The following is a 26,770-nucleotide window of genomic DNA, read 5'->3' on the forward strand; positions in this document are numbered from 1 at the left end:
ACATTAATTTGGGCTGGACCGTTAATGTTATGTCCTATCCTTTGGGCTGGGTTTTAGAACCTTTATTTCTAATTGAACCAAAACCAAACCAATTTATACCGGTCTAACTTCGATAAGTTTCTCTCAAACTCGTCTGGAGTCTAACCACACATTTAATGTGTTGTCTAGTAAATTTCCAGTAAATTTCCCTATAATAAACAAGTGAAATAATACATGTTGTCCATATATACAAGTAACCAAACCTCCACAAGCGCTAAGATTCACAACCAGATTAAAAAATTCAACAAACTTTGTAGAATTGAATTAAGGAAATGACAGACCATGTTCCGTTTGAAACTTTGAATTATTACATATTATTAACACTAGAAAAAATGATAAAAATCATAATTTACAGATTTTTTTATTTCAAAACTATTAACAACAATTAGCATTTAAACAAAATAAACTATGAACAAAAGATTCACAAAAAAAATTTAATTAAGTTTTGGTCACCGTGTTTTACTAGAAGCAGCCACGTACGGAATCATAATTTACAGATTTTTGTATTTCAAAACTATTAACAACAATTAGCATTCAATATTTCAAAACTATTAACGACAATTAGCATTCAATATTTTTGCTGGTTTTTTCGTTGACATATCTAATATATATTGTTTTGTGTTTTTTCAAGTTGTGTTAAACGCACACAAGATGGACTATAAGTAGAAGGCAAATGCAAAGTTTATCTCCAAACCGATTGTTGGTTGGATGATATATTATTTTTGCTGATGTTTTATTATTTTTAGGGAAGCTCTGGAGGGGTGCTTGTAAACCTTGAATGTAACAGTGGTGTTGGCTTTGCTATCCCGATAGATAATGTTTTGAAAGTGATGAAGGAAAGAAAGTTTTTACGCCAGGCTAAAATATGATTGATTTCATGAACTAACTGAGGTTTCCTTTCTTTCTACTTTACTATGAGACAGTGCTGGTTAGTGTTTATGAGTTAATTAATTTTTGGTCACCATGATTTTACCAGAAGCAATCATATGTGTTTTTCTTTTCTGTCTTGTATGATGATGATCTTCTCCTTCTGTAATGTTCTTTGATCAATAGAACAATGTAATGAATGATACAAGTGCACAGAATCGACACGGTTCATCCAAAGAACACCAAGAAGATCAATACCAAGATCGTTGTCGCGGGTTTTCTTTAGATTCTCATTCAATACACAACTCTGTTTTTCTCTGTTAGCAACTTTGTATTCTTTTTCTATTTATCCTCCTCTACTTTTGATTTGTTAGTAAATCATGATACATTACTTTTCATTTAGGCTAGACCGTTGATGTTGTAACAAAAAGATAGGGTTTTAAGACATTTATTTCAAATTAACCGAAACACCAACCCAATTTAGACTGGTCTGACTTTGGTAAGTTTCCCTCAAACCGGCCTAACTAACTAGTACCGAACTCCATGTTTCAAATTGCAGTTAAAGAACATTTAATATATTGTTCAGTAAATTTCCCTGTAGAAACCAACCGTTAGTATAATAAACAAGTGAAAATAGTTCATGTTGTCCAAAAATACAAGTAGACCCTAAAATTCTCAATCAGATTAAACATTCAACTAATTATGTAGAACTGAATCAAGGAATGACGGAAACTTTGAATAATTACATATCATTAACAATAAAAAAATGATAAAAATCACAATTTACAGATTTTTGTATTTCAAAACTATTAAGAACTATTAACGTTTAAACAAAATAAACTATGCATAAAACATTCAAAAAAAAGAAGTTAATTAAGTTTTCGTCGTGTTTTACCAGGAGCAGCCAGATGCGGAAACTTCTTTTTGTTTTTCTTTTCGGTCTCATGTTGTGATGATCCTCTCCTTCTGCAATGTTCCTTGATCAATGGAACCAAGTACCAAACGATACAAGTGCACATGATCGATACTGTTCGTCCAAAGAACACGAAGAAGATTAGAACCAAGATTGTTGTCACGGGTAAAAAATGCTTCGGTCTTGAAATCTTCTTCAGATTCTCATTCAATACGCAGCTCTGTTTCTGCTCTGTTACCAACTCTGTTTTCTTTGTTTCATTTTCCTCTTCCACTTTTGTTTCGATCTTGACCTTTAAATCATATTGAGAATCCTTCTTCTTGGTTACCTTCTTTGTCTTGATCATGATAGGGACGCACTCTCCCGAGCTTTTGAACACAAACCGAACAAGTGGCGGCCCATCTGAGTCGACCCTCGTTGCGTAAATGCTTTGTCTCTTCTCGTCTAGCTCGGATAGAAGTGCAGAGAACTTTTCGAGTCCGAGATCTGAATAAGGGTTCTTTCTTTCTTTCCTCGATCTCTTCCTTGACGAAAATAGACTCACCATTTAAGAGATTGAAGTTTTTCTAACTGTGATGTTGTTGTTAGGGTTTAGTATTGGGGACAAGATAGATGGCTTTCTTGTAACGATGATGAGACTTGTCTTTAAGACTAGGATGTGATTTTCTCGTATAAACAAATAGTTTGGTGATTTGACCAGATCTCATTAAATGTTATAAGATTGTTCGGATCACGTACTTTAGGCATTTTCTTTTTTGTCCTGGGCACGAATAGAATAGTTTCCAACTTAATAAAAGACGTCATCTCAGATGTATTCTGGCTGACCTTAGTGTTTGACTTTCTTGCAGGAGAAGCAAATACTTTTTTTCCATGATGGCCCTACTTTTATTCAAACATGGTATGTGTTTAGAAAAGATAGTTTGAAATACACTATTTAGATAAAGTGGATCAATAAACAAAAAAAATATCATCAAAACAAAAAGCAACAGATCACGTGTTGACAAAAAGAAGAGAGCAAATCATGTGATTATGGGAGGGTAACAATGCAATTAGTTCTTCTAAAAATAAGGCATGCAATTATAGTTCTCTTAGCTTAGGGCTTTAAAGATAACATAGATATCCGTATTTTTTAAAAAAAAACTTATGCTTGGTTTCGATTTGGTAAATTAGGTCGGGTGCAATAAGGCCTAATCCTATTCAATCATATATATGATTGTGAAAGGAGATCATAGCGCGTTCATAAAATATTTGTATACTTCAATAGTCTTAGTCTCATAATAATCACGCGTTAGATTAAACTAGTTGGGCGTTTTTGTCGAAAAGATCTTTTAAAAAGGGCACCTAAATTAATTTTTAGGGCTTTTGAATGAGCAAGGTTGAAGAAGATGAAAACTTGTGTAATACGCAGAACATCTATTTTCATTTAAAAGCATTTAGTCACAGGATAGCCTTACACAGTTACACTTCACCAGAGGTTGTTTCCATAACAGTTTTGATATTGCAACGTTGTTCCATATATCTTTTGATGAACGTTTATGAGGACTTTGTGAAGGTGTCGATGAATGGGACATTGTACCACAAGAGCTGTTTCAAGTGTACACATAGAGGCTTCACGATAAGTCCTTCGAAATGACATAGCTCACGAGGGGAATGTATCAACTGTTATTTTCTTGAGATCAAATAAGTGAATAACAGTTGATACATGATTTAATTTTCTTGAATCAAATTCTTCAGCAAAGTAATCTACTCTCTTTGGTATGATGCAGTGACGTTCCTTTCACATAAGCTATCATTTTCATATATATACGACTTCAAATTGTTTTTTTTTTGTATTACTTTAACATGGCATATTGGTATTGTCGGATTGTCCTAATACAACAAAAGCGTTGCAATATTTCTGCCAGTATCTCAAAAATTATAAACAACTAAATGATGATTCACTCTTTAAAAGCAAAAAGTGGACGTGCCGGAGTGGTTATCGGGCATGACTAGAAATCATGTGGGCTTTGCCCGCGCAGGTTCGAATCCTGCCGTTCACGTTTTATTTTACTTTTTTCGAACTGTTTATGAACCGTACCACATTGGCTGGCCCATCGAACTTGAGTAACATTATACTCCGGCTAATGTTGTTCAGTATAAGCCCATTATGGCCCATGAAAGAGAAGATAAAAAAGTCAACCGGGTCTCTCTCTATAAATATCCTCTTCTTCCTCGCGTCTCTTTCCATTTTACTCCGACACCTCTCTGTCTCCGACAAACCACCTGTAATTGATTCCGGAGATTGTTCTTTGTTTCTCCCCTTGCGTATTTGTTTTTTTCAGGTAACCTTTGTTTTGTTTCCTTTATTCATTTAAGCTCTGAATCTTGTAGCCGGATAGTGTAGGGATTAATCATGTATTTTCGACCTAATTAATTTCAAATGGCTTGTAAATTTGAAAATGTTTAATTGTGACAGAGATTGGTTCGGTTTGTATTTTGTGTTTTGTTGAATTTATCTGGTGGTTAATGCAAATATATTTAGTTTTTAGACCAGCACATGTTTGAAAGATTACTAATTGTTACTATCTGAATATTTATTTATATCACTGGCTCCTCTCTGTGTTTAGGAGCACTTTGTGATTACTTTTTGATCTGGTTCTGTATTTTTTTTTGACTCAGAGAGGAAGATGAGCCCTCAATTTAGGAGAGATAGGTCTCGCTTCAATCCTCAGCAAACATGGGTTTCTAGAGGTTCATCTACCTCCATATCAGTAGTAAATGAGCCTACAGAGAGAAGTTCTGAAAGCCTTCACGCTGGTTCTACTGCTTCACGTCCTGTTTATCTGCAAAGTCACCATAACGGTTCTGGTCACTCTCCCTATAACCAGCACCAAAGGAGTAATGTTACTGCTCCACCTCCACCTAATAATGCTCCAGGAACTCGGCCTGATAATCGCCAAAGAGTTGCATCTAATACTCGGCCTGTGAACGAGTCGAAAAGGGTAGTTAAGGAGGAGAAGATTGTGGTGACAGACCCAAACTTGCCTCAGCTCGTTCAAGAGATACAAGAGAAGCTGGTGAAGAGTTCTATCGAGTGTATGATTTGTTACGACAAGGTTATTCGGTCTGCGAATATATGGTCTTGCTCCAGCTGTTACTCCATCTTCCATATGCATTGTATCAAGAGATGGGCTCGAGCACCAACTTCCATTGATTTGTCGGCTGAGAAAAACCAAGGCGATAACTGGAGATGTCCAGGTTGCCAATCTGTACAGTTGACGTCATCGAGAGAGATAAGCTACCGTTGCTTTTGCGGAAAGAGGAAAGATCCACCCTCTGATCCGTATCTGACTCCACACTCATGCGGGGAGCCATGTGGGAAGCCTCTGGAGAAAGATTTTGCTGCTAAAGAGGATCTGTGTCCTCATGTATGTGTCTTGCAGTGTCACCCCGGTCCGTGTCCTCCTTGTAAGGCGTTTGCTCCACCTCGTAGCTGTCCTTGCGGTAAAAAGATGTTCCATACTAGATGCTCTGAGAGGAGATCGCTTCTTGTATGTAGCCAGCGGTGCGAGAAGCTTCTCAGCTGTGGGCGTCATCGATGTGAAAGGTCATGTCACGTTGGCAATTGCGAGCCTTGTCAGGTACTGGTAACTGCCACGTGTTTCTGCAAGAAGAAAGTGGAGAGTTTCGTTTGCGGAGATGTGAATGTGAAGGGAGAGTTGAAAGTAGAAGACGGTGTGTATACGTGTAATCTTAAATGTGGGAAGCGGCTTGGATGTGGGAATCATTTATGTTCCGAGGTTTGCCACGCTGGACCTTGCGGAGACTGTGACTTACTACCGAGTAGAGTGAAGACTTGTTACTGTGGGAGAACACAGTTAGAAGAACAGATCAGAGGGAGTTGCTTGGACCCAGTTCCTTCTTGTTCAAACGTATGCCTTAAGCTTCTTCCTTGTGGGTTACATACTTGCGCCGAGGTGTGTCATTCAGGTGATTGCCCTCCTTGTTTGGTCCAAGTCAACCAGAAATGCAGATGTGAGTCAACATCCAGGACTGTGGAATGCTACATAACAACATCTTCAGAGTTTGTGTGCGTTAAGCCATGTGGGCGTAAGAAGAACTGTGGGAGGCATAGATGTAGCAAGCGTTGCCATTTATCTAGCGATTTGGACACACACTTATGCCAGTTACCTTGTGGTAAGAACCTAAGGTGCTTGCAGCATTCATGTGAATCGTTATGTCACAGTGGCCACTGCCCTCCTTGCTTCGAGGTGATATTCACTGATCTTACATGCGCTTGTGGAAGAGCTTCGATCCCTCCACCGCTACCGTGCGGGACGCCTGTCCCTACCTGCCAGCTTCCGTGCTCGGTTCCTCAGCCGTGTGGCCATTCCGCTACTCATGGATGCCATTTCGGAGATTGCCCTCCTTGTTCCGCCCCGGTGGAGAAGAAATGCGTTGGTGGTCATGTGGTTCTGAGGAACATACCTTGTGGGTTGAGAGACATTAAATGTAACAAGGTTTGTGGGAAGACGAGGCGTTGTGGTATGCATGCTTGTGCGAGAGCTTGTCACCTGGAGCCTTGCGACACTTACAGTGAATCTGAAGCGGGTCTGCGTGTTGTTACATGTGGACAGACTTGTGGTGCTCCTAGAAGAGATTGTAAGCACACTTGTGCATCGCTCTGCCATCCTTCTCAGCCTTGCCCTGACTCAAGATGTGAGTTTCCAGTCACTATTACATGCTCCTGTGGTCGCATAACCGCTACAGTCCCTTGTGATGCTGGCAGCAATCTTCGTGTTGAGTCTCTCTATGAAGCCTCGGTTTTGCAGAAGCTTCCAACGACGCTTCAGCGTGTTGAGTCTAGTGGAAACCGAATCCCTCTCGGTCAGAGAAAGCTTTCTTGTGATGACGAGTGTGTTAAGCTGGAGTGTAAGCGGGTTGATATCACTCCCCTTAATCTAGACTATGTACATTTCAGCGAGAACTCTGCAATGACAGAGATTATTTCAGACATCTATAGGCGTGATCCGAAGTGGGTACAAGCTGTTGAAGAGCGCTTCAAGCTCCTTGTACTTGGGAAAGCCAGAGGAAGCGTTTCAAGTGCCATCAAGGTCCACGTCTTCTGCCCTATGCAAAAGGATAAACGAGACACGGTTCGGCTTCTAGCTGAGAGGTGGAAACTCGCGGTTAAGAACGCAGGGTGGGAGCCAAAACGGTTTACAGTGGTTCACGTGACGCAAAAGTCAAAGCCACCAACACGGATCATTGGAGCTAGAGGTAGTGAGGGCGGGCCCCACCCGCCGTGTTTTGACCCGGTGGTGGATATGGATCCTAGGCTTGTGGTTTCTCTACTGGATCTCCCGAGGGAGGTGAATGTTAACGCTTTGGTACTGAGATTTGGGGGTGAATGTGTGCTTGTTTGGCTGAATGACAAGAACGCTTTGGTCATCTTCCACGATCATGCTCGAGCCGTCACTGCCATGAGGAGGCTGGACCACGGTTCTGTATACCATGGAGCTGTGGTTGTCCAGAACGGCTCACAATCTCCATCACTAGGTAATGCAATGGGGAGCTCATCCTGCGATGCTCAGAAAGCAAATCCATGGAAGAAAGCAGTGATTCAAGAGAGTGATGATGAAACCTGGGGAGCTGAAGATTCCTCTAATAGAGGATCATCTACAGATATTCAAGCCTCCACGTGGAGATCAGCAACTAGCAACACTCCAACTCTTAACTCCGTTAACCGTTGGAGTGTACTGGAGCCGGAGAAGCCATTGGTTAAGACAGAAGGGAGCAGTAGTTCAAAATCTGCCAGTAAACCAGTGGAAAGCTCCAGCGAAGAATTGGTGGATGATTAGGAGAAGAAAGGTATGTGCACACACTGATGATCCTTCTGTTTCTTTGCTATGTATAGAAAACGGCAGGTTGTTCAGACGTATATAATTTAGACTGCATGCGTTTACAACTGCTGTGATAAGCTTAGGTCCATGACCCATGTCAAAGCCTAGATGATAGAAAATGTTAGGTTGGTTATAAGTTATAAAACTATTTAATTGTGAAACGGCATGTCTTCTTTTTTTTTGTTATTGAAACATCAGTGTGTGCATACAAAGACACAATATGTAAATTGTTTTTTTCAGCTCCAACTATGACTAATATAACAAGAAGGACCCCAAATATATCCTTTCAAACTGACCCCAAACTTCCAATTGGTAACTCCAACACCTAATAGAGACATATGCATAGAAATGCAATCCTAATAATTGCCTAAATGATAATCTAAATGACAAATATATACATTAAATGATAGTTATAATCATGCAAATTCATAAGATATCATTTACATCTTTCCAAAAACGGACTAGTCACAATCATACGTTGAGACATGAAGTGTCAACTAACATAAACACAATCTAAGCGCCAAAAAATCAGTCTTTACTCCAATTGTCTGCAAAATCAAGCTCCAATCTGCAAGAAACCTAAAGAATCAGCATAAAAAAGTTTATTTAACATAAACAACATTCAGGAAGAAAAGAATACTATGCCATGGACGAGAAATAACATACATATATATCAATCTATCGTTATGTTTCAAGTCAACCTAAGAGAATGAAATTTAGACAGCAGTGGAATAAACAGGTTTTGAAACAGATTATGTAAAGCTTCATTTCAATCCACACACATAGGAGTGTGCCAATTTCCCAAAACAAATGCACAGATTTGTTCATAACGTTACAAGTAAAACCTAATAAGCAAAATATACAAATAGACATAGTCAAAAAGAAAAGATACAGCTTAAATGAAGAAGAACTTGCTTAGAGAAGAACTTCCAAGGAGACACTAATCGCACAATTTTGGCTCAGATGTGGTTAATAACTTGACAATTTTCCCAATCATTTCCTAAGCCAAGAGGTATTTGGCAAACTATAAACAGAGCAAAGCAATGTCTACCTACCCACATTGAAACTTGACATACTCAACAAAAAACAGCTTCAATTAATAAACTCAACTAACTAGTAAACACTATAGAGAAACCAAACCTCTTCACAGAAGAGTTCCTGAGTTAATTGATGATAGTTCACAAAATCAATTCTGACGCACCACAGAATTTGCATGCTTATAACATATCGTCTTCAAGATTTGGAACAATGAATCAAGTCTCAAGGCAAATACAATCCTCTATGGTTCTCCACCAACAACCATACCAATTACCTCTCCACCAACAACGATTCTTCGTAACTACTCCTTTATATTCTATCTTTTTCAGATTGGGAATATGCTTTATTTCCAAGTAGGTGTGCATCGATAACAACATGGGCGCATGTTATTATCGTGCCACCACTATCTATAATGATTCATGTGCCACTCGAACCGTCATCCAAATCGATGTGGACCACTGAATGAGCAATGATGGCAGCAACATTTTTCAGGGATTATCTTTCAAAAGAATCAAGGTCGGTTGTTTCAGCGCAGAGTTTGTAATTGTTCATGAGGCCAAGGTATTTCCACTCCTTAAAGCGAATGATCTACAGGCAAAACAAAATGTCAGATTGATAAACATGTCATCTAAAATCAGCTCATACAGTTAGAAATAGAGACAAACAGACACATCTACAAGTCGACACAAACAAACACATTTACAAGTCAAAGACCATGAAAATAGCTTAGCAACAGAGAAGAAACATCAAGGAGCACGAAATCAGCTGAATGGCAAGAACCATGTGGAAAGAAAACCAAAAGTAAAACTATGTGGGCCAGCCTTTTAGACCTAAAGTAGACAATATCATACTAATCGGATAATATAGAGTTGGACTGTTGGACTTTCACAATTCCAACAATTGGTATCAGAGCGGTTGACGAGAAATCTGCAAGAAGACCAAAATACCCTTGGAGTAGGAACGAAGCCCATCGAGTTAAGATTGGGAGGTGTGTGTAGCAGAGATATAAAAGAGATGTCCAACTCTAATAGTACGAGGTCTTTTGGGAATGAAACCAAAAGTAAAACCATGCGGCCCAGCCTCCTAGGCCAAAGTGGACAATATCATACTAATCGTATAATATAGAGTTGGACATGGATTTTCACAATTCCAACAAAAGGAGCAGTAGTTCAAAAACTGCCGGTAAACAACCAGTGGAAAGCTCCAGCGAAGAATTGGTGGATGATTAGGAGAAGAAGGTATGCGAGACTATGAACTCATTGTGACTCTGATCCTGCTGTTTCTTTGTTACGTATAGAAAACGGCAGGTTGTTCAGACGTATATAATTTAGACTGCATGCGTTTATAACTGCTGTGATAAGCTTAGGTCTATGCCACATCTCAAAGCCTAGATTATAGAACATTAGATTGGTTATAAGTTATAAAACTATTTAATTGTGAAACGGTATGTCTTTTTTTTTGTTATTGAATGATCAGTGTGTGTACATACAAAGACACAATATGTATATTGTCTTTTCAGCTCCAACTATGACTAATATAACAAGAAGGACGCTGATGAATACCTAACAAGGACTAAAAGTGATTAGGAGAGTTCCTAACACCTTGTCTTGATCTCTTCTATATTAGACCTTGAAGAAGGAGATGTAAAGACATCGTGAGAGGTCCTGACGATAGTTTGAAGAGCACCACTAGAGACTGTAACAAGAAGGTCTTTTACGCTGTCCTGGTGTTTCGGATTCGTCAAACCTTCAAAAATCTGATCATAAGTGTTGATATCCATCGTCTTGTCGAGATACACAGACGCTGCTGTGCTGGTGAATCTCTCAATGCAATCAGCTAAAAGCTCTCTACACTTATCATCACACAGCAATCTCACCCATGGAGGTGTCTCCTCAGAATCATTCTTGACCTCATTTGAGCGAAACCCAAGAACAAGATTCTTAGCAAAGCTACCAACCACAACAGAAACGAACCTACCTCCTTCCTCTGAGAAAGCCTTATCAATCACTCTATCAACAACACTTGGCTCTGAACCAATCCCTGTAGACTCAAAGCTGGACATACCACGAGAGACACCAACAGTTACAGCCTGAGAAACCGTAGAGAGAGAGCTCGTGAACTCATTCGAAGTGGCGATCTTAGCGATCTGTTTCAAGCTGTCTGGGGTATTGTCGGAATCAGAGTTGAGAAATCTCTTCACGTCTTGAGACAGTGGTCATGGTCTCGGCTGCAGAGAGGAAAGCTCCGAGGATCTTTATAAGACGTTTCCTCTTGGTGGTGACAGATAGTGAATGATAAACCTTGTAGACTCCATAACCGGAGACGCAGGAAACCGCCATCAAGATCAGCCATTTTCTTCTTTTATGAGGTGGAGAGAGACCTTGATCTTCTAATCGAAGAAGGTCCATTCAGTTCTGATCCCAAAACAGATGATGTAACTCAGGTTATGTTATTGACTCTCAACGATGAGAATAGAGGAGACAGGTAAGCTTAGGATCAGCAGATAAAAGAAGAAGAAGATGAGAGAATCAACAAATGGAGCAACTTTGAGAAACTGGAAGAGACAGAGAGAGAGAGAGAAAACGGAGGATGATGACAAGTTGGATCTCTTACTAAAAGTAGAAACCTGTTATTTCGGTTCGGTAATGAATCATGTACAGTCATAATGATTCCTCTTCTTATGAAAAAGAAAATTAAATATATTTCAGTTTCATCAAAGCTATTGTAGACAACATTTCTTTGTAATATACTTTTCTTTAAACTATTTTCTTCTATATTTAAAGCAAGATATATCACTCATCTATATTCACAGTACGAAATATCATTTCTGTTACATTACAAAAAAATAAATATCATTTCTGCTTTATACAACAGTACACTGGAAATATTTATTTCTATATTTTAATTTTTTACTATGAAAGAGAAAAATCTATATTTAAAGCAAAAATATCATTCGTGTATAGTTACAGTAAGAGAAAAGCGTTTATATTTTGTATATAAATAAACTGGGAATATGTGTTTCTATATTTTATAATTTTTGTATGTTTTAGAGAAAAATATAAAAAAATTAAAATAGTTTTATACATGAAATTAACTGTTTATTTATTGATATATAACAAAAGGGTGTCAAACAATCTAATGATTGATTTTCTACAAACAATCAAATTTACATGGTGAGATTGTCATGTGGACATGTGGAGGAGGTGTGGCATCAGACGATTCTCCGTTAATGGCAATCGACTGTATGCAGGAATAAAACCAGAAGAAAAAGAAGTTTTAGTTTTCCTCTAATAGTATGATGAAATTACATGGAATCAAATAGCATAAGCTTTTATTACAAAAAGGAAGGCAGGAATATTAGTATTAGCTTTACTAACAACATATAATGATGAGATGAATTAGAGGTGTTTGATACTAAGTCTTACATCGATCTTCTACTAGTTAGTGGCATATAGCATAAGAAAACATGAAATGTTTAGTGAATGTTCTTAATGAAAATGAAAGTAGCGTAAAATAGTAAAATATCTTTGAAGCATAATTTAAGTTTCAGTTTAACAAATATTTTAAGGATGGTGATGAATCATATACCATTTTCCTTAATTGACGCCTTTACTAATTATATATAATAAGGTATTTCTCAAAGTCATAAAATATGTAACATATTTTGTTAATTTAACGTATACAGCAAGCAAACCATACGGATCCATCTATATGACATCATAAATATAAGAAAAAGTAAGACCAGGAAAGCCTAAGGTTTTAACATAAATCACCTACCACAAAATACTTCAAATTATACTGCAGTTCAAGTCGATGTGGCAATATTACATGTATTAGTTGAAATTAATTTTGTTAAATTATCTCTTGATCAACCAAAAAGGATATGTTTAAACTTTAAACTATGTATCACTTGTGTTCTAGAAGCATTTGATACTTTTGACGTCCGACATGGCTCCACATGCTTGTTCTTATCTAATTTTCATAAGAGAGCATTTTTCTATCAAGGAGTGCCCCCATACATGCAGAAAAAGTCCAAACCCATGCTTCCCATATATTTGTGTATTGCACCACGTTTACGATTAAAAATAATTTTCCTACTAGTAAATATTATATTAAATAAATTTTAGATATTAATAAAAAAATATTTACTGGTCGGGTACAACTTATGTAGTAGTGGAAATCAGAAGGGTTTAAAGTTGGATGATAAATTGTCAATGGTGAAATGTTTTAGCCATCTTATTAAGTAAAATAATATTAGCAAGTGTAACTCAGCAAGGTTAGGAAACTACAAAAACAGAAAGAAAAATCCATTGACTCCGAATCAAATTATAAAATCAGAATTTTGGTAAATTTTATGTTTCAGAAAATTTCAAACAAAAGAAAAATCAACCATTTAGTCTTTAGTAATATTAATATATTATCATATCTTCTAACTTTGAATAAAAAATAGAAGAGAGAAAAATAAACAAAATAGTGCTGGATAAACTATTATATTTTCCACAATCTTTGACTTAGCCGTACATTCAGGCTTTGACCATCGTTTTTAACATTTTAAAACTTGTAACAAAGAAAAACAAACGCGAAAAATGAAGAAAATTGAAGGCGGCTTTATCACTTCATTAGCTTATGACTTATTCAATGCACTTCTTAATCCATAAAATTTTATTTTTTATCATTTAAAAATGTATCCACGTTAGTATTTAGTAGGTAGTTCATTTATCTATATAATCTATATTACTACAGTTACGTACTTCTACTTGAATTGTAATAATATTAGTGAAACATGAAAACTCTAATATACACTACAAACTCCTATCAATTTTGTGACTGCTCTGTCCAACACTCTTTCCACAATTATTTTCTTAACCAACTTTTAAAACAAAAATTTTAAAAGTCCTTAAAGTGACGTTTGATTCTCTCAATTATTTCTTCTTTAACGCTCGTTTTAATTTATTACTTTTAAGATATTCAACATTCAAGACCCTTAAAACCACATCAAATACAAAGAAAACAAAACCATTTCCAAAAAAAAAAAAGAGCATGAGAAACAAGGGACAAAAACAGAACAAGTTCTTGAGAATAATCTCAGCACCTTTAAGAGCTTTAGGCAAGGCTCGTGACTTCTACGTGAGAAGCATCACCGGTTGCTCAGCTCGGACTCACTATTCATCCGCAGCCTCCGTCTCCACTCCTTTTCCAAGAAGCCGGAGCTCATCCTCCGCCGCCTTCTCCTCCTCCGCATCTACCCGGAGAACAACTGATTTTGGGATTGACGATGATTATAGCGAGCTAGTGAGAGCTGCTTCGGTTAGGAGCTTAGGGCACCAGAATGAGATCGACATGTTTTTACACGAGAAGTTGCAACAAGAGAAGCTGAGGCAAAGAGGCTTGCCGAAGAGCTCGAGCGTGGGGATGGCGAAGATAGAGGAAGAGGATGAAGCAGAGGAAGGATCTGTGAATCCCAAGATGGCAAAGAAAGTTTCTGATCTCAAGTATCCTCGTAGCAAATCATATGCTGTTACTGGTAGCCCTAAATTTTAGTTTTATATTTCCTCTGTTTCTCCTTTTCATTGAGATAGATTTTTAAAAAAGAAGTTTGTTTCACAAAGATGTATTTTTTGTGTTTTTTATGAAAAAATTATAATCTTCAAAAAAATTAATTGATTTTATTGAATTACTATTAATTAAAAATTATTCAAAATTAAAAATTACAGAAAATAATACATTTATTATTTATTATGATAGTTTAATGTGTTTTCTTAATATGTGTGAAAATATTAAAAAGTTTATCTTTATGAAACGGATGGAGTATTTAATTTCTTGATTTTTAGTATTTTGTGGATTGATAATACATTTTTTAGCTCGATGTTGTGCAACAAGAAACGATATAAGTCGATAAACTACTCTCTCTTCAAATCCAAGTCTGGTTGATGTTAGAAGCTTAACGTAAATACGACTTATGTTTTCAATGATTTTTGCATTTTCATGTTAAGTTTTGAAGTTTAAAATGTGTTTCGAGTATTGTTTGGGAGAAAAAAAAGAAGAAGTAGCATGCATTATGTCATTGATTACACGTGAAGACAATAATTTTTTTTAAAAATAAAATAATGTGCACTAGTTCGACCGGGGTGTTAGTTTTACTAATTTTCTGACCATTGTTATTAATGGTTCACTCATTCACATTTCGGAACGTGTGGAAACTTTCAACTGGAAATATAGAGTTCTCGTGTCCTAATCCAGCTAACCTCGTGAATATACAAATCTTCCAATATAATTTTTTGAAGGATTTGATGAACCAGTTTGTTTTGCCATGCGCATGTAAGGCATCTCAATTTATAATGTGTTTTGATTATTATAGCAAGGAAAGTGTTATGCTTACTGCTTACCACTAAATCACGGAAAAGTGTATGTATGAATCATCGAATTTTTTTTATAAATTTTCATTCTTTTTTTGGATTAATATTATATTTTGTTCTTTTGTCCCACTGCCATCATAATCTGCTTTACCTAATCAAATATCATATTCATATATAGGGCTGCTCACTGTTACAAAATTATAAATTAAAATAACGTTTATGGCCGAACATCGACAGATACTAAGTACCTGATCAAAATATAGAGACCGTTTTCTTTTGCATTTTGTCGTGACATGACCGCAGTATTTTAAGCCAGTCAATGTAAGTTGCTGCTAGGTCGAGGACTACAGTCAATGTAAGTTGCTGATACAATAAACACCATAACGTATAGGTAGAATCTTCTAAGAATTATGCATCGGCCGATAAATACCAAAAAACTTCAAGGAGTAGTAAATGTTTGAAAATCCAAAATACTCGAAACATAGCATGACACAAAAAGAAGTAACAGACATTGATCTGATGTAAGAATACAGTGAAGTTTGTTACAACAAAATAAAATATATTAAAAAAAGACAATCAAAGCCAAAGAGTTTTATGGTGTTGGAGCTTTTTGGATTGCACTCCTTTCTCTTTGTGTTGGTTTGTATCTATAATGCCAAAACTCTTGTATGACAGAATAAGAAGCCATGCCTTGTTTTCTTATTCTACCTGTCACGCCGGTCCTTGGGGAGTAAGTCCATCTTTCTTAATCTGAACCTGAACCTCAAGCCTACATTTAACAACAGGGAATAACACATCAGATTCATGACTAATATCAGAACTTCTGCGTCGCAGTTGATATGATATGTAGCCTTATAAACAGCTGAAACATTACCGGTGTTTCTAGAGAGGAACTTCAGAACCTCATCAATGATGATAACCTGCAATTTTTTACAGAAAGATTATTGTCTCAAGCAATCACTTCTTTCAAAAAATCTAATCTCATATCTGAATGATCAGTCTACTGTCATGCTATTCCTTGACAAATTTGTATCCATATGTGAACTAAGTTGGTCTATGGCAAGGCAAGGTTCCACTGTGAATAGACTATGAAGAAGAAGCTCAAAAGTGAGAATACTTACTGGAAACGAAAGATACAGAACGGCAGTCCATTCGCCCCAGGACAAGGGCGTGACCTATAAAGCAAGGAACATGAGAGAATGAAAAGACGAAAACAGGTAGACCAGTTTTATGTACAATGTTTGCGGGAGAGAGGAAACTTACAGAAAATAAGACTGCTAGTGGGTGAACATATAATATTAGCATGTGCAGAACCATCGTCAGGATAATTGAACCAACGAGCCATAAATTACTCCTTGGGGTTATAACCCTGCATTCACATACCTTCTTTAATAAAAGCTTATATATAAATCATCACGTAGCAAACTCGTCAAGTTGCACAATTGAATGTTTGTTGATGCAAGGTATACTTACAGAAGGGATTGATTTTCGCTGAGGTTATTTAGAGCATTAAACATCTCTACTACAACAAGCACTGTCATAGCCACTGTTGATGGATGTCGATCCTCAAATATGCTGCAACTTGTCTCTCTAAGTGCGCACGTTTCAAAGTTCATCTGAAATGAGATTGCTTTATTTAATGAAAAAGATTCTATTTGTAATAATATGTGAATCATGTGACAAGGTTACACAAATGAATGGTGACAAATGCACAATCAATATAAGATTCAGAACGAAATAATCTATAAGATGTAGCTGGAGATAGAATCTAACCAGTTCACTGTAAGTAAGTTTAGGACCACCATCAGAGTAAATAAACCACCATATAAAGCCAGCAACAGTTGCCAGACCGACATAAACTGCCAAAAAAACGATAAACTAGTCAAGGAAATAATCCTTTTTATGGATAGATGCTTGAAGGAAGTGACCTTTCACTACTTGCCCAATAAGATCCAAATATTTTAGTGCCACTGATTTTACTACTAACCTCCGATAACCAAATAGCGGAAGAATAACCACCCAGTGACCACTGCTTCACCAACCTGAAAATAAAATCAAAACAAAAATAAAGATTCGAGGTCTGAGTGGTTTGAAAGGAACTTGCACAGTACAGGAAATCGTTAATTGAAAAGTATTTGTAAAGTACTCCACAAGGTGTTACTGTACAGTTACAGCTCCTACCTTTCGGGGTTTTGCCTTCATAACATCGGAATCTTGTTTGTTGAAGCCAATGGCAGTGGCAGGCAATCCATCCGTTACCAAATTGACCCACAAAAGTTGAACCTGCAATGTATTACCATAAGAATCATAGATTTAGACAAGCTTTATAAAAGTAAACTTTGCAAGATAAGACTGTCACAATATTGGTGCGATTGGACTGGAAAACAAAGTTGCTTACAGGTGCCAGGGTATCAGGAATTCCCAGTACAGCTGCTACAAATATACAAACCACTTCCCCGATATTTGAAGAGATCATGTATCTAATGAATTGCTTAGTGTTATTATATATAGCCCTTCCTTCTGCAACAGCCTGTCAAGAAGATAAAATATTTAGGAGTTGCATTAATAAAGAATTGCAGTGTGATTTGTACCCTCGTTTCTGATTTTACAGAAATTGACAAATATCATATATGGGCCCAAATAAATTGTAAACCACGCTGAACTACTGTGAGAAGTGTGCTTCAGAATCAACCAGAAAGAAATAAATATAACAAAAATGCAAGAAAACAAACATACCGCAACTATTGAAGCAAAATTATCATCAGCCAAAACCATATCTGAAGCGCTCTGGAATGCAAAAACACGAGAAACATACGTTAAGAACAGAAGAGCATAGAGATAATCACCCCTGGCAAGCCAGTTTGTTGAAGTAATGATGACTCTCATATAAGTAACTTTAAGTATTCTGTGATCTCAAAAGAATTTCCTATGACAGTCACATTGTACTGTACCACTACTTTGGCAACAGCAATAGCAAAAACCGGAAACTTTTCACCCATATTTTTCAATATTTTTGCAGCTTAAGGATACAAAAAAAAATGACGACAGCATAAGGATCTCGTAGCTGAAGGAAATGACAGTATAAGAGATCAAGATAAAAAGCACATGGACAAGAGAAAATGACTGAGATTTAAAGATGATAATAAGGTATTAGAGTATAAACATTATAAAGTCACACAGGATACTAATAGAAAATAAACGCAAGGTACCTTTGCTACAGCTGTTCCAGAACCCATGGCAATCCCAATGTCAGCTTTCTTCAATGCAGGGGCATCATTTACGCCGTCACCAGTCATTGCCACCTATGAGAACGAGGTTCATGTGTTCGACGGTTAGAAGCAAGAACTTTTCCTCTAATAAGTAAAAATGTTAACAAACTAGAAAAGTTGGAGCAAAGCCAATAATGCAAAATGTGAATGCACTCAAACGCAGATAAAGCAGAAGAAATGTAATAAATGACAACTTAGTGAACAAGGGGAATCACCACTTCATTTTGGTTCTGTAGGGCTTCAACAAGCATCCTTTTGTGGGAAGGTTCAACCCTAGACGCAGAAAATTATGGTTTCTCAGAATCGATTATAACTCGAGCTTTAGAGAGAAAAAAAACAGAAATACGCATGATGATTAAACATACAGCTCCTTGCTCCTAAGTCCTAAAAACTCTGATACCTGGAAAAAAGTGTCATCCGTTGCAATGCTGTAGTTTGTTGCATCGCTGGGAGCCGTTCAAATTCAGAAGCCGTATAAGACAGACCAGAAAAGTCGACCATATTGTCGAATGCCCCTATTTTTTTACATATTGACTCTGCTGTGGACTGAAGTTTCAAGCTAATCAGAATAAGCACCCAAAAGAATATAGTAATTAACAAAATGCATGTGCTCAGTTTTCTAGTACCTTGTTATCCCCAGTGACAACTATAACACGAATCCCAGCAGTCATACACGCAAGCATAGCATCTCTCACTTCTTTTCTTGGTGGATCAAGCATTCCCACCTTCAAAGGAAGCACAAGATGAGCAAGTCTTCAACAGTATAAGAAAAATGATGAATGTTCAATAAAACCACTTGAATCCATCAAATTTGAAAGAACGGCGTACCAACCCAATAAACGTCAGGTCGTTCTCATTATCATAGGAAATAGTTTGCTGACCATGGGGAACGGTTTTGAAGGCTAATGCTAAGCATCTCAATGCTTCATCTCCAAAACTGTTGCAAAGATGCATGGTCAGAAAATGGAACAAACAACTTCATATCTTTAAGAGCAAAATTACCATTGGAAGTGACAATACAAGCATCAAAAGACGACCATAATGAAGTAATAATAAAATTAAACGAATTCTCATTAAACGAGTTGATGCCTAACCTGGCGAATCTAGACTCAAGCTCTGCACGGGAAGCAGCAGTGAGAGGAACAACAGAACCATCACTGTTGCAGAGAAGTTTAGTACACCGAGCAATTATACTTTCTGGAGCACCCTTTGAAAACATTACATCCATTTGCTTATGGCTACATAGGACGCTCATCATTTTGCGGTCACGTGTAAACTCCAAAACATAAACCTGCAAAGATTTTTGAAAAAGTTGACAATCAACTACTCATACTAAATTACCACGACTTGTTTGAAGTCTAATGTTTCGAGGTCAATATCAACTTATATGTGTGAAACTACAGGAGTAATGAACTTTATGTGTAAAAAAGAAAGGAGGTCAGTAAAACTGGGACAAACAATTTAGGCAGTCCACAACTCTGCAATCTTAGTTTTACTAGAGCCACACCTTTTTAAATTGGTTTTCCCAATAATGGTTGCAGTATGATGCACGTTCATGCTTGCTCAACATGTTTAGAGCAGAAGGCATTGAATCAAAACCAGGGAGGCCAACCTGAAAATTAAACAACAGAAGTAAGTTGGACGGTCCTTCAGATTCGGAACTTAGTAATTTCAACCACTGCGCAGGGTATATTGTAAGATGAACAGGATTGGATGTATACAACGACCAAGTCTAAGATTCAACATGAAATTGGATAGAAAAACAGTCTGTTATATTCCATAACTAATTGTTGTGGAAATGAATACTACTAAAGCAATAATTTACCGAAAAACACAAACCTTTTCTGCAAGAACTCGAAGAGCAACTTCAGTTGACTCTCCAATTTTTTCATAAGAATCCTTGTCTGGATTGTATTGCAAAACAGAGTCATTGCAGAGTGATGAACACATTGCTAAATAGTGAAGGCATGGTGATTGGGCAGGGCAGTCAAGCTGCAAAAGAAGAAAGCATCCTGTCTTAGAAATGTTGTGTGATGTTACAAGGCTTGCTTGAGTTTTCCATCTTTGCCATTTACAATAATAAATTTATTGAGATAAGTGAAATGCTTAAGATGATAAGCAAAGAAAGGAACCCCATGAAATTTTAAAAATCAAATGAAAAATGAGGAATAAAAATTACAGGACAATGTATAAAAAATAAAAGAGACCATGATTCAAGTATCCAAATCACTTTATCAATCAATCTTGAGATAGAATTTGCAGCTCAAGCTAGCCTTGTGAGGTTGAAATTAGTTTGGGAGCATGTAGGTAAGGCAACTATCAGTCATCCTCACAAGCATTATGTACGAAATAGTTGATTACTAACATATTCCAGAGGAGAAGTAATAATTACCTGCTGATCGTTGCTGTCAAAGACAGTACCTTCTGGTGCATAAGTTGTCCCACTAACATTGAACTCACTTATCATAGGACCATGGTCTGCAGATTGGACTACACATATCTGACATACAAGTAAAATAGTAAGCATATTCAAATATTCTATATGAGACACCACAAGGGGAAAATTTCTATGCAAGAATGTAATTAGTTGCAATTAGTTATTGATAAAATCACAAGATGTACAAGCAAAATTGTTAATCTTTTATAAATAGTCCTGAAAGCTCTATTTGACTACTTCCAAGACATGCAAAATTGCAAAAAATATACGGGCACCCAGATTTACCCACTTAAGATATTCCAAAAAAACAATTCAAATACAAAACTGCAAGTGGCAGAGATACCAATAATAAGAGTTAACAGGCTCTAGCACTGAGGTTAAAATGCTAACCTTAGACACCGACATCATATTGGTGGTCAATGTTCCAGTCTTGTCACTGCAAATCACTGTAGTGCAACCAAGCGTCTCGACAGATGGCAATGACCGTACAATCGCATTCAAACGAGCCATTTTCTTTGTTCCAAGAGCTAAACACCTGGATACCGAAAGCATCATAGCCAGTTTAAGCCACAATATTATGACCAAAGTAGCCTCCCAGCGTGGGAGATGACTAGTTTTAAAGCATTTTGGACTCAACAAACATTCTGCCTGAAACTTGAAACAAGACTTTCATTTGATGATCATAAGAGCGACCTACTTCTCTGGGAAACTCCCTGTCTCCAAGATATCACTAAGGTTCCAAATCATCTAAGTTTGAACTACCAGCCTTTCTCCTAATATTTCTATTTGCTAGCAAAAAAAATAGTGAACACTTACGTCGTAACAACTGCAGGAAGTCCTTCAGGAATAGCTGCAACAGCAAGGGCAACTGCAATCTGGGAAATAAAAGCAAAGAAACAATTGTCACCAAAATATACATTATATAGCATACTTAAAGTTGGTAAAAATAATCTGGTTACAAGCTTCAGGGTTAATATAACAATGATGGGAATACATGGGCAAGAACTTGGGTATGTCATAAATATGTTACTGATTTGAAGATGCGAAAAGCACCATGATTTGTGACTTTGCCTTTAACTTGATTTTTAACAATGATTACTAGAATGGTACATCCACTTTGGGAACTGTCAACGTAAGTAACAAAACCCACTCACTGAAGAACGATTACTTCTTATTTTTGTGACTTCGCTATTTAAATGTTAAAAAAATATATTTAGTGGGTTAACGATTATGAGCTCATTTCTTTGAACCTGTCAGCAAAAGAAAGCAACATCCATGTTTTTATATCACAGCAAAAGTTAAAACACATAAAACATGTATTCCGTACTAAGAATTCAAAACTGTAATAAGAGAACAACGAATTTATTTACCTTAAAATAGTGAATTGCGCCTTTGAAAAAGCCACCATGAGAAGGGTCACTGAAGTGACCAATATTGACAACCCACACAAGAACACAAATCCCCGCAATAACCTATACAAACGGAAAGGCTACCATCTCAGAGACCGTCAATTTACGTTGAGAAACATAGATCTACTAGTATTTAACTAACTATCTCTGTCACATCAATCATTTGACAAATCATTTCTTTTTTGTGTGAACTCATTCGCACTCGCAGACAACTGAGAGAATTTGACATCCAAGGGAAAGATAACTCTATCCAGACTTGTAATTAAAATGCCTCTCTAAACGTAAAAAAATCTAAACTTTCGAAAAGGAAAAGAGTTTTCACCTTAGCCAAAAAGCTGCCAAACTCGTCCAGCTTCTTTTTCAATGGAGTTGCCTCCTGTGACAAAAGCATTTACAAGTAAGAGAGAAAAGCCTGGTAGTTATAACACACTTAAACAGATGGAAAAGAAACTCCAGATAGAATGCCGAGACTATACTATATAGCAGGAACATGCCAAAAGCGCTAAGTGTCAAACAATCCATTGGAAATTTTTTTGAGCAATCAAAGGTACAATATAACCTTCTTTTATAAGAGAGTTCTAATCAGTTAGAACGTATATCAAAGTGCACATGAAGCATTTCCATAAAGAAATAAAAAATATTCCCAGCTTACATCATCTGTATGCAACATAGAATCGTGTATGCTACCCATCGCGGTGTTTGAACCAACTCCAATGACAACAGCCCTCCCCCTACCCGCGACCACATCAGTTCCCTGGCAATCATTATACATTGTAATAAAATAAAAAACATAAAAAGGAGAAATAAAGAGGTCACTGGAACAAGAAAAAGGTGACTAAAACATGCTGTAAAGCCTAAATTCTAATAGTAGAGAAAAATAAGAATTTACAGCTAGTTAAGGTGTACGCGAGAAAATTGCACTAGATCTCTATATAATTAAATCAAAAGCCAGAAGCTAGTGCAGGTATGAGTTCTAAATCCTACCGAAAATAAAATATTTTTCTTGTCTTGGTAGACAGCATTTGTTGTTGAAGTACATTCAACATCTTTCTCCACAGAACAGCTTTCACCTGCAATTTTGGGGAAACGTTTGGTAGTGAGAGTATGAAAATAGTGCAAAGTGATCACTTGGACTATAATCTACATGAAAAAAGAGGATCATTATTGTTGAAATTATAGTGTTAATTAGAAAATGCTTATTCAGTAATTGTGGAGAAAAGGGTTGACAATAAGTAGTACTAATCACCTACTGGCATATATAGTTCTTGCTACTACGCAATTAAGAAGTTATGAGTAGTACGATGATATACCAGTCAGAATTGCTTGATCGACTCGAAACTCATTGCTCGACATCTCAATTATTCTAAGGTCAGCTGGAATCTTACAGCCCACTGTTTAGCATGCAAGCGTCAAGAAAAGTAGCCTTTAAGAGTTAAGCGAGATTCTGAGTAATTGCAAAAAACTGCATCTACGTGAGATACAACACACGTACCAGTCACTTCAACAATGTCACCTGGCACCAGCTCTGATGCTGGTAGTATAGAGAAGCACCCTGCCATTGTATACATGTTAATGTGGAATGCCATCAAAGACAAAAACTTGTAGATATTTAAAACCCGGATCAACGTCCCAAGCCAAAAACAAAAAAAGGAAGAGCGCAGAAACATTTCTAAATAACTAAATCTTAATGTCATTAATTATCATTTTAGATAACCTAGGGAACTGTGAGCATAACACAATAAGCTATTGGTTTGGCAGAAGAAGAGTTTGCTACAAAAGATACAATGTGTCTCTAGAGGATATAACAACAGTACAACACGGCAGGCTAGTAAGCAGTTTCAATCATAGTAATTTGTTGTAAGAATAAAAAAACCTGAAATGACAAACACTCAGCGTAAATATCACAGTACTGCTAATTACTCAACATATATCTGCGTACCATTTCGCAACACCGTAGCTATATTTGCTTGGTAGGCTCGTAACTCCTACAACAAGACAAAAATAATTGATTTTAAGGACAGTTGATATGTATCTGCAATTATGTCACCAATTCAACAGTAGCATAAAAAAAATACCTCAAGAGCCTTCTCAGCATTAGTTTCTGTAATCACTCCCACTGCCGCATTTGCAGCCAATATCAGCAGAATTACCTGCGATGGAATAACAACTTCAAACAAATACTCAAAGAAAGCTCCAAACACAAAGTCAAGTTTATGGAAGTCTTGGTAAAGGTGCAATCATGTATTATATTAAGTGGAATCATATAATTCGACTGAGTCCTATCAATGCTAAAATTCTCAGCCAGTGAAGACTTGTAGTCTTCTTAGGGATATTTTTAGACCATTGCAAATGAATGGCCAGTCTAAAAAAAAATCGGAAATAATTAATTTTCACAAAGAGAGCGTAAAGGAAAACAAGGTTTCAAGTTTAAACTCCACCACAAAGAACAACTAGCCGATCCAGTTGACCAAATAAAATATGTTAACTAATCAACTATTATATTAAAGCCAGTGTGAGTGATAAAAAGATGTTGCTACTTACAAAAGGTTCTAGAAATGCTGTTAAGCCAGTCTCTCCATTGGCCAAAGCCAATACGAAAGAGACAATTGCAGCCACGATCAATATCTTAACAAGTAAATCATCAAACTGTTTGAGAACCAGTTTCCAGAATGGAGTTCCTGCATTTAATTAAGAATAAGATGAGGAAAATTTGGCACATGTCAGGGGAGTTCTAAATTCTTATCCTAGGTAACATCATCAGAAAGGCTAGGTCCATGTGTTAAGAAGAACCATTTTACAACCTAACACAATCAGCCCATTTTACAATCTAACACAATCAGCTATGGCAGCATCAAAAGGAGCTAAAGATATATAAAACGCATTTGCAAAGAATAGCTCTAATCCTACACAAAATGAGCCAGAGTAAACATGTGAAAACCAATGTGAAAACTGGACAATCATCACAGCGCTAAAACAATCTAGCAGCTCTCAAACCATGATTCCAAGAAGATATAATTACTGAAGTAAGGATGAGATTGGAAGACAGTTATTGAGAAACGTACTTTTCTCTTCGGGCAGTACTGCAGATCATGTGAAGAAAAACATGCAAAAACATTAAAAGAAGAAGATCAGAACTAAACAAGGTAAAAAGATAAAAACAAATTAACAGTGTGTTTCTTTGCTATCTTAAATGAAAAAAGATATGCCCTTTCTAATTCAAGCAGACGCTAACATCATTGATTTTAACCCCTCAGACAATAATACGCAGCATATTTTTACTGAAGAACACTCACACTGTGCATCTATATTGGAATTCATACGGAGTGAAGGTAGCACTGCTGTACTCAGTGTACTTGGCAAGTCATATACAATACTAGAACTTCAAACTACATGCCAAAACATAATCTAAAGCATCCTCAAATTCCAATATGCTTCACTACAAAGAACAGTTAACACCAAGACATTCTATCGTCACCATCTGCAGTGAATCTCCCTGTGTCCTTAAGCATTTTTATATGAACACCAAATATCCAAGTGCAAGAGAAGTGAAAAGTAAATACATACCATTCCTGCCATACATCCTAGAATGATGATCAACCTATATATACGAAAATTTCAAAAAAAAATCAGGGGTTAATTAAATGTTAGCTTCACTGTGACTGTAACAAGTTCGATTCGATTACAAACTCATACCTGAGAATCAGAAAGACCCTTAGCTGGATCTACCCCGAAGAAATCAAGAACCTGCGCAAAACCAACAGAATCACATCAGCACCTAACAGAGGCGATCGCAATCAACTTTAGACCTTGAGCATTTCAAATCCGACAAAAAGTAGAAGTCAGACGAAAAAAGATTTGAGAATTGAGAATGCAAAGCACCTCGGAGACAGATCTGGCGTAAGCGTCTTCCATGGTTGTTGTGGAGAGCTTAGGGAATTTTGATTTTGGGGGGGGGGGGGGGGGGGGGGGGGGGGGGGGGGAGATCTCTCTAAGCGTCGACGGATGGCGAGGAAAGTGAGCTGAAATCTAAAAGACTAGACGAAGAAGATGGGAACTTGTAACGCCATCTGCTTCCATGAGCTTGCTCTACGTTCGATCTCTGGGTGAGAGTGAAAGTCAAGAAGTGCCCAGAGAGAAAGACGAGACGAGACGAACACTTTACATGAATTAGCGGGTTGGCTTCCTCTCACGTGAGGCCCATTTACTATATCACCCAATTACCATGTGATATCCAAAAAAAATTATGAAAATAAAACTAATAATATTATTTTTTTCCATTTTGTTAAAATAAAAAATGGTAGTAGTATTAATATAGTTGGACAATTCAATTCTCTCAAATAGTCATTTTTAAGTTTATATCATAAAAATAGTTTTAAAAAATGATCAAAATAGCCTCTTTTTATTTTGAAAATTTTAATATTTATTTTTTTATTTTTCAAATTTAAAAACATATCCCAAAAACTCATCCCTTAACTCTAAACTATAAGTCTAGATTAATTAAATCTAGGGTAAAAATACATTTTTATTTTTTAATAAAAAAAATTTTGAATATTTTGTGAC

The 26,770-nt window shown here is 36.7% G+C and overlaps 5 protein-coding genes and 1 non-coding gene across 7 annotated transcripts; 3 read left to right on the plus strand and 3 right to left on the minus strand.

Annotated features, from left to right (window-relative positions):
- Positions 1-185: 185 nt before the first annotated feature.
- Positions 186-3,827, minus strand: LOC106419931. The gene has a single exon (XM_048741851.1). It carries the CDS (start codon positions 2,364-2,366, stop codon positions 1,776-1,778), a length of 591 nt encoding a protein of 196 aa, XP_048597808.1. The 5' UTR covers positions 2,367-3,827; the 3' UTR covers positions 186-1,775.
- TRNAS-AGA lies at positions 3,777-3,858 on the plus strand. Its single transcript has one exon. It is a non-coding gene; the product is annotated as a tRNA-Ser (tRNA).
- Positions 3,859-4,024: 166 nt separating this feature from the next.
- Positions 4,025-7,944, plus strand: LOC106419803 (NF-X1-type zinc finger protein NFXL1-like). Its single transcript, XM_013860637.3, has 2 exons — positions 4,025-4,140; positions 4,478-7,944. Exon 2 carries the CDS (start codon positions 4,486-4,488, stop codon positions 7,657-7,659), a length of 3,174 nt encoding a protein of 1,057 aa, XP_013716091.1. The 5' UTR covers positions 4,025-4,140; positions 4,478-4,485; the 3' UTR covers positions 7,660-7,944.
- Positions 7,945-8,126: 182 nt separating this feature from the next.
- On the minus strand, positions 8,127-13,148 carry LOC106420045 (protein PHLOEM PROTEIN 2-LIKE A10). Its single transcript, XM_048741850.1, is given in 2 exon segments — positions 8,127-10,943; positions 10,945-13,148. Coding segments are annotated over 2 exon segments (813 nt in total). The 5' UTR covers positions 11,148-13,148; the 3' UTR covers positions 8,127-10,333.
- A 487-nt stretch (positions 13,149-13,635) lies between these two features.
- Positions 13,636-14,347, plus strand: LOC106420032. The gene has a single exon (XM_013860867.3). The coding sequence runs from the start codon at positions 13,780-13,782 to the stop codon at positions 14,278-14,280; it is 501 nt and encodes a 166-aa protein (XP_013716321.1). The 5' UTR covers positions 13,636-13,779; the 3' UTR covers positions 14,281-14,347.
- A 1,192-nt stretch (positions 14,348-15,539) lies between these two features.
- On the minus strand, positions 15,540-26,348 carry LOC106420180 (calcium-transporting ATPase 3, endoplasmic reticulum-type). 2 transcript variants are annotated; one of them, XM_013861024.3, is made up of 34 exons: positions 26,090-26,348; positions 25,904-25,954; positions 25,775-25,808; positions 25,273-25,290; positions 24,752-24,888; positions 24,286-24,360; positions 24,150-24,195; positions 23,703-23,762; positions 23,521-23,601; positions 23,195-23,280; positions 22,863-22,964; positions 22,533-22,586; positions 22,172-22,273; positions 21,618-21,676; positions 21,192-21,336; positions 20,757-20,864; positions 20,204-20,356; positions 19,872-19,976; positions 19,459-19,655; positions 19,193-19,301; positions 18,991-19,089; positions 18,765-18,910; positions 18,580-18,637; positions 18,305-18,397; positions 17,832-17,882; positions 17,494-17,625; positions 17,277-17,378; positions 17,083-17,137; positions 16,869-16,954; positions 16,569-16,711; positions 16,359-16,464; positions 16,217-16,270; positions 15,970-16,015; positions 15,540-15,864 (listed from the first exon to the last, which is right to left on the minus strand). In XM_013861024.3, exons 1-34 carry the CDS (start codon positions 26,120-26,122, stop codon positions 15,800-15,802), a joined length of 2,991 nt encoding a protein of 996 aa, XP_013716478.1. In that variant the 5' UTR covers positions 26,123-26,348; the 3' UTR covers positions 15,540-15,799. The 2 variants fall into 2 exon arrangements, with proteins under 2 accessions (XP_013716478.1, XP_048597806.1); XM_048741849.1 differs by lacking the exon at positions 25,273-25,290.
- Positions 26,349-26,770: the final 422 nt, after the last annotated feature.

This window comes from Brassica napus, chromosome A9 (assembly GCF_020379485.1).
Source record: "Brassica napus cultivar Da-Ae chromosome A9, Da-Ae, whole genome shotgun sequence".
NCBI classification, from domain to species: domain Eukaryota; kingdom Viridiplantae; phylum Streptophyta; class Magnoliopsida; order Brassicales; family Brassicaceae; genus Brassica; species Brassica napus.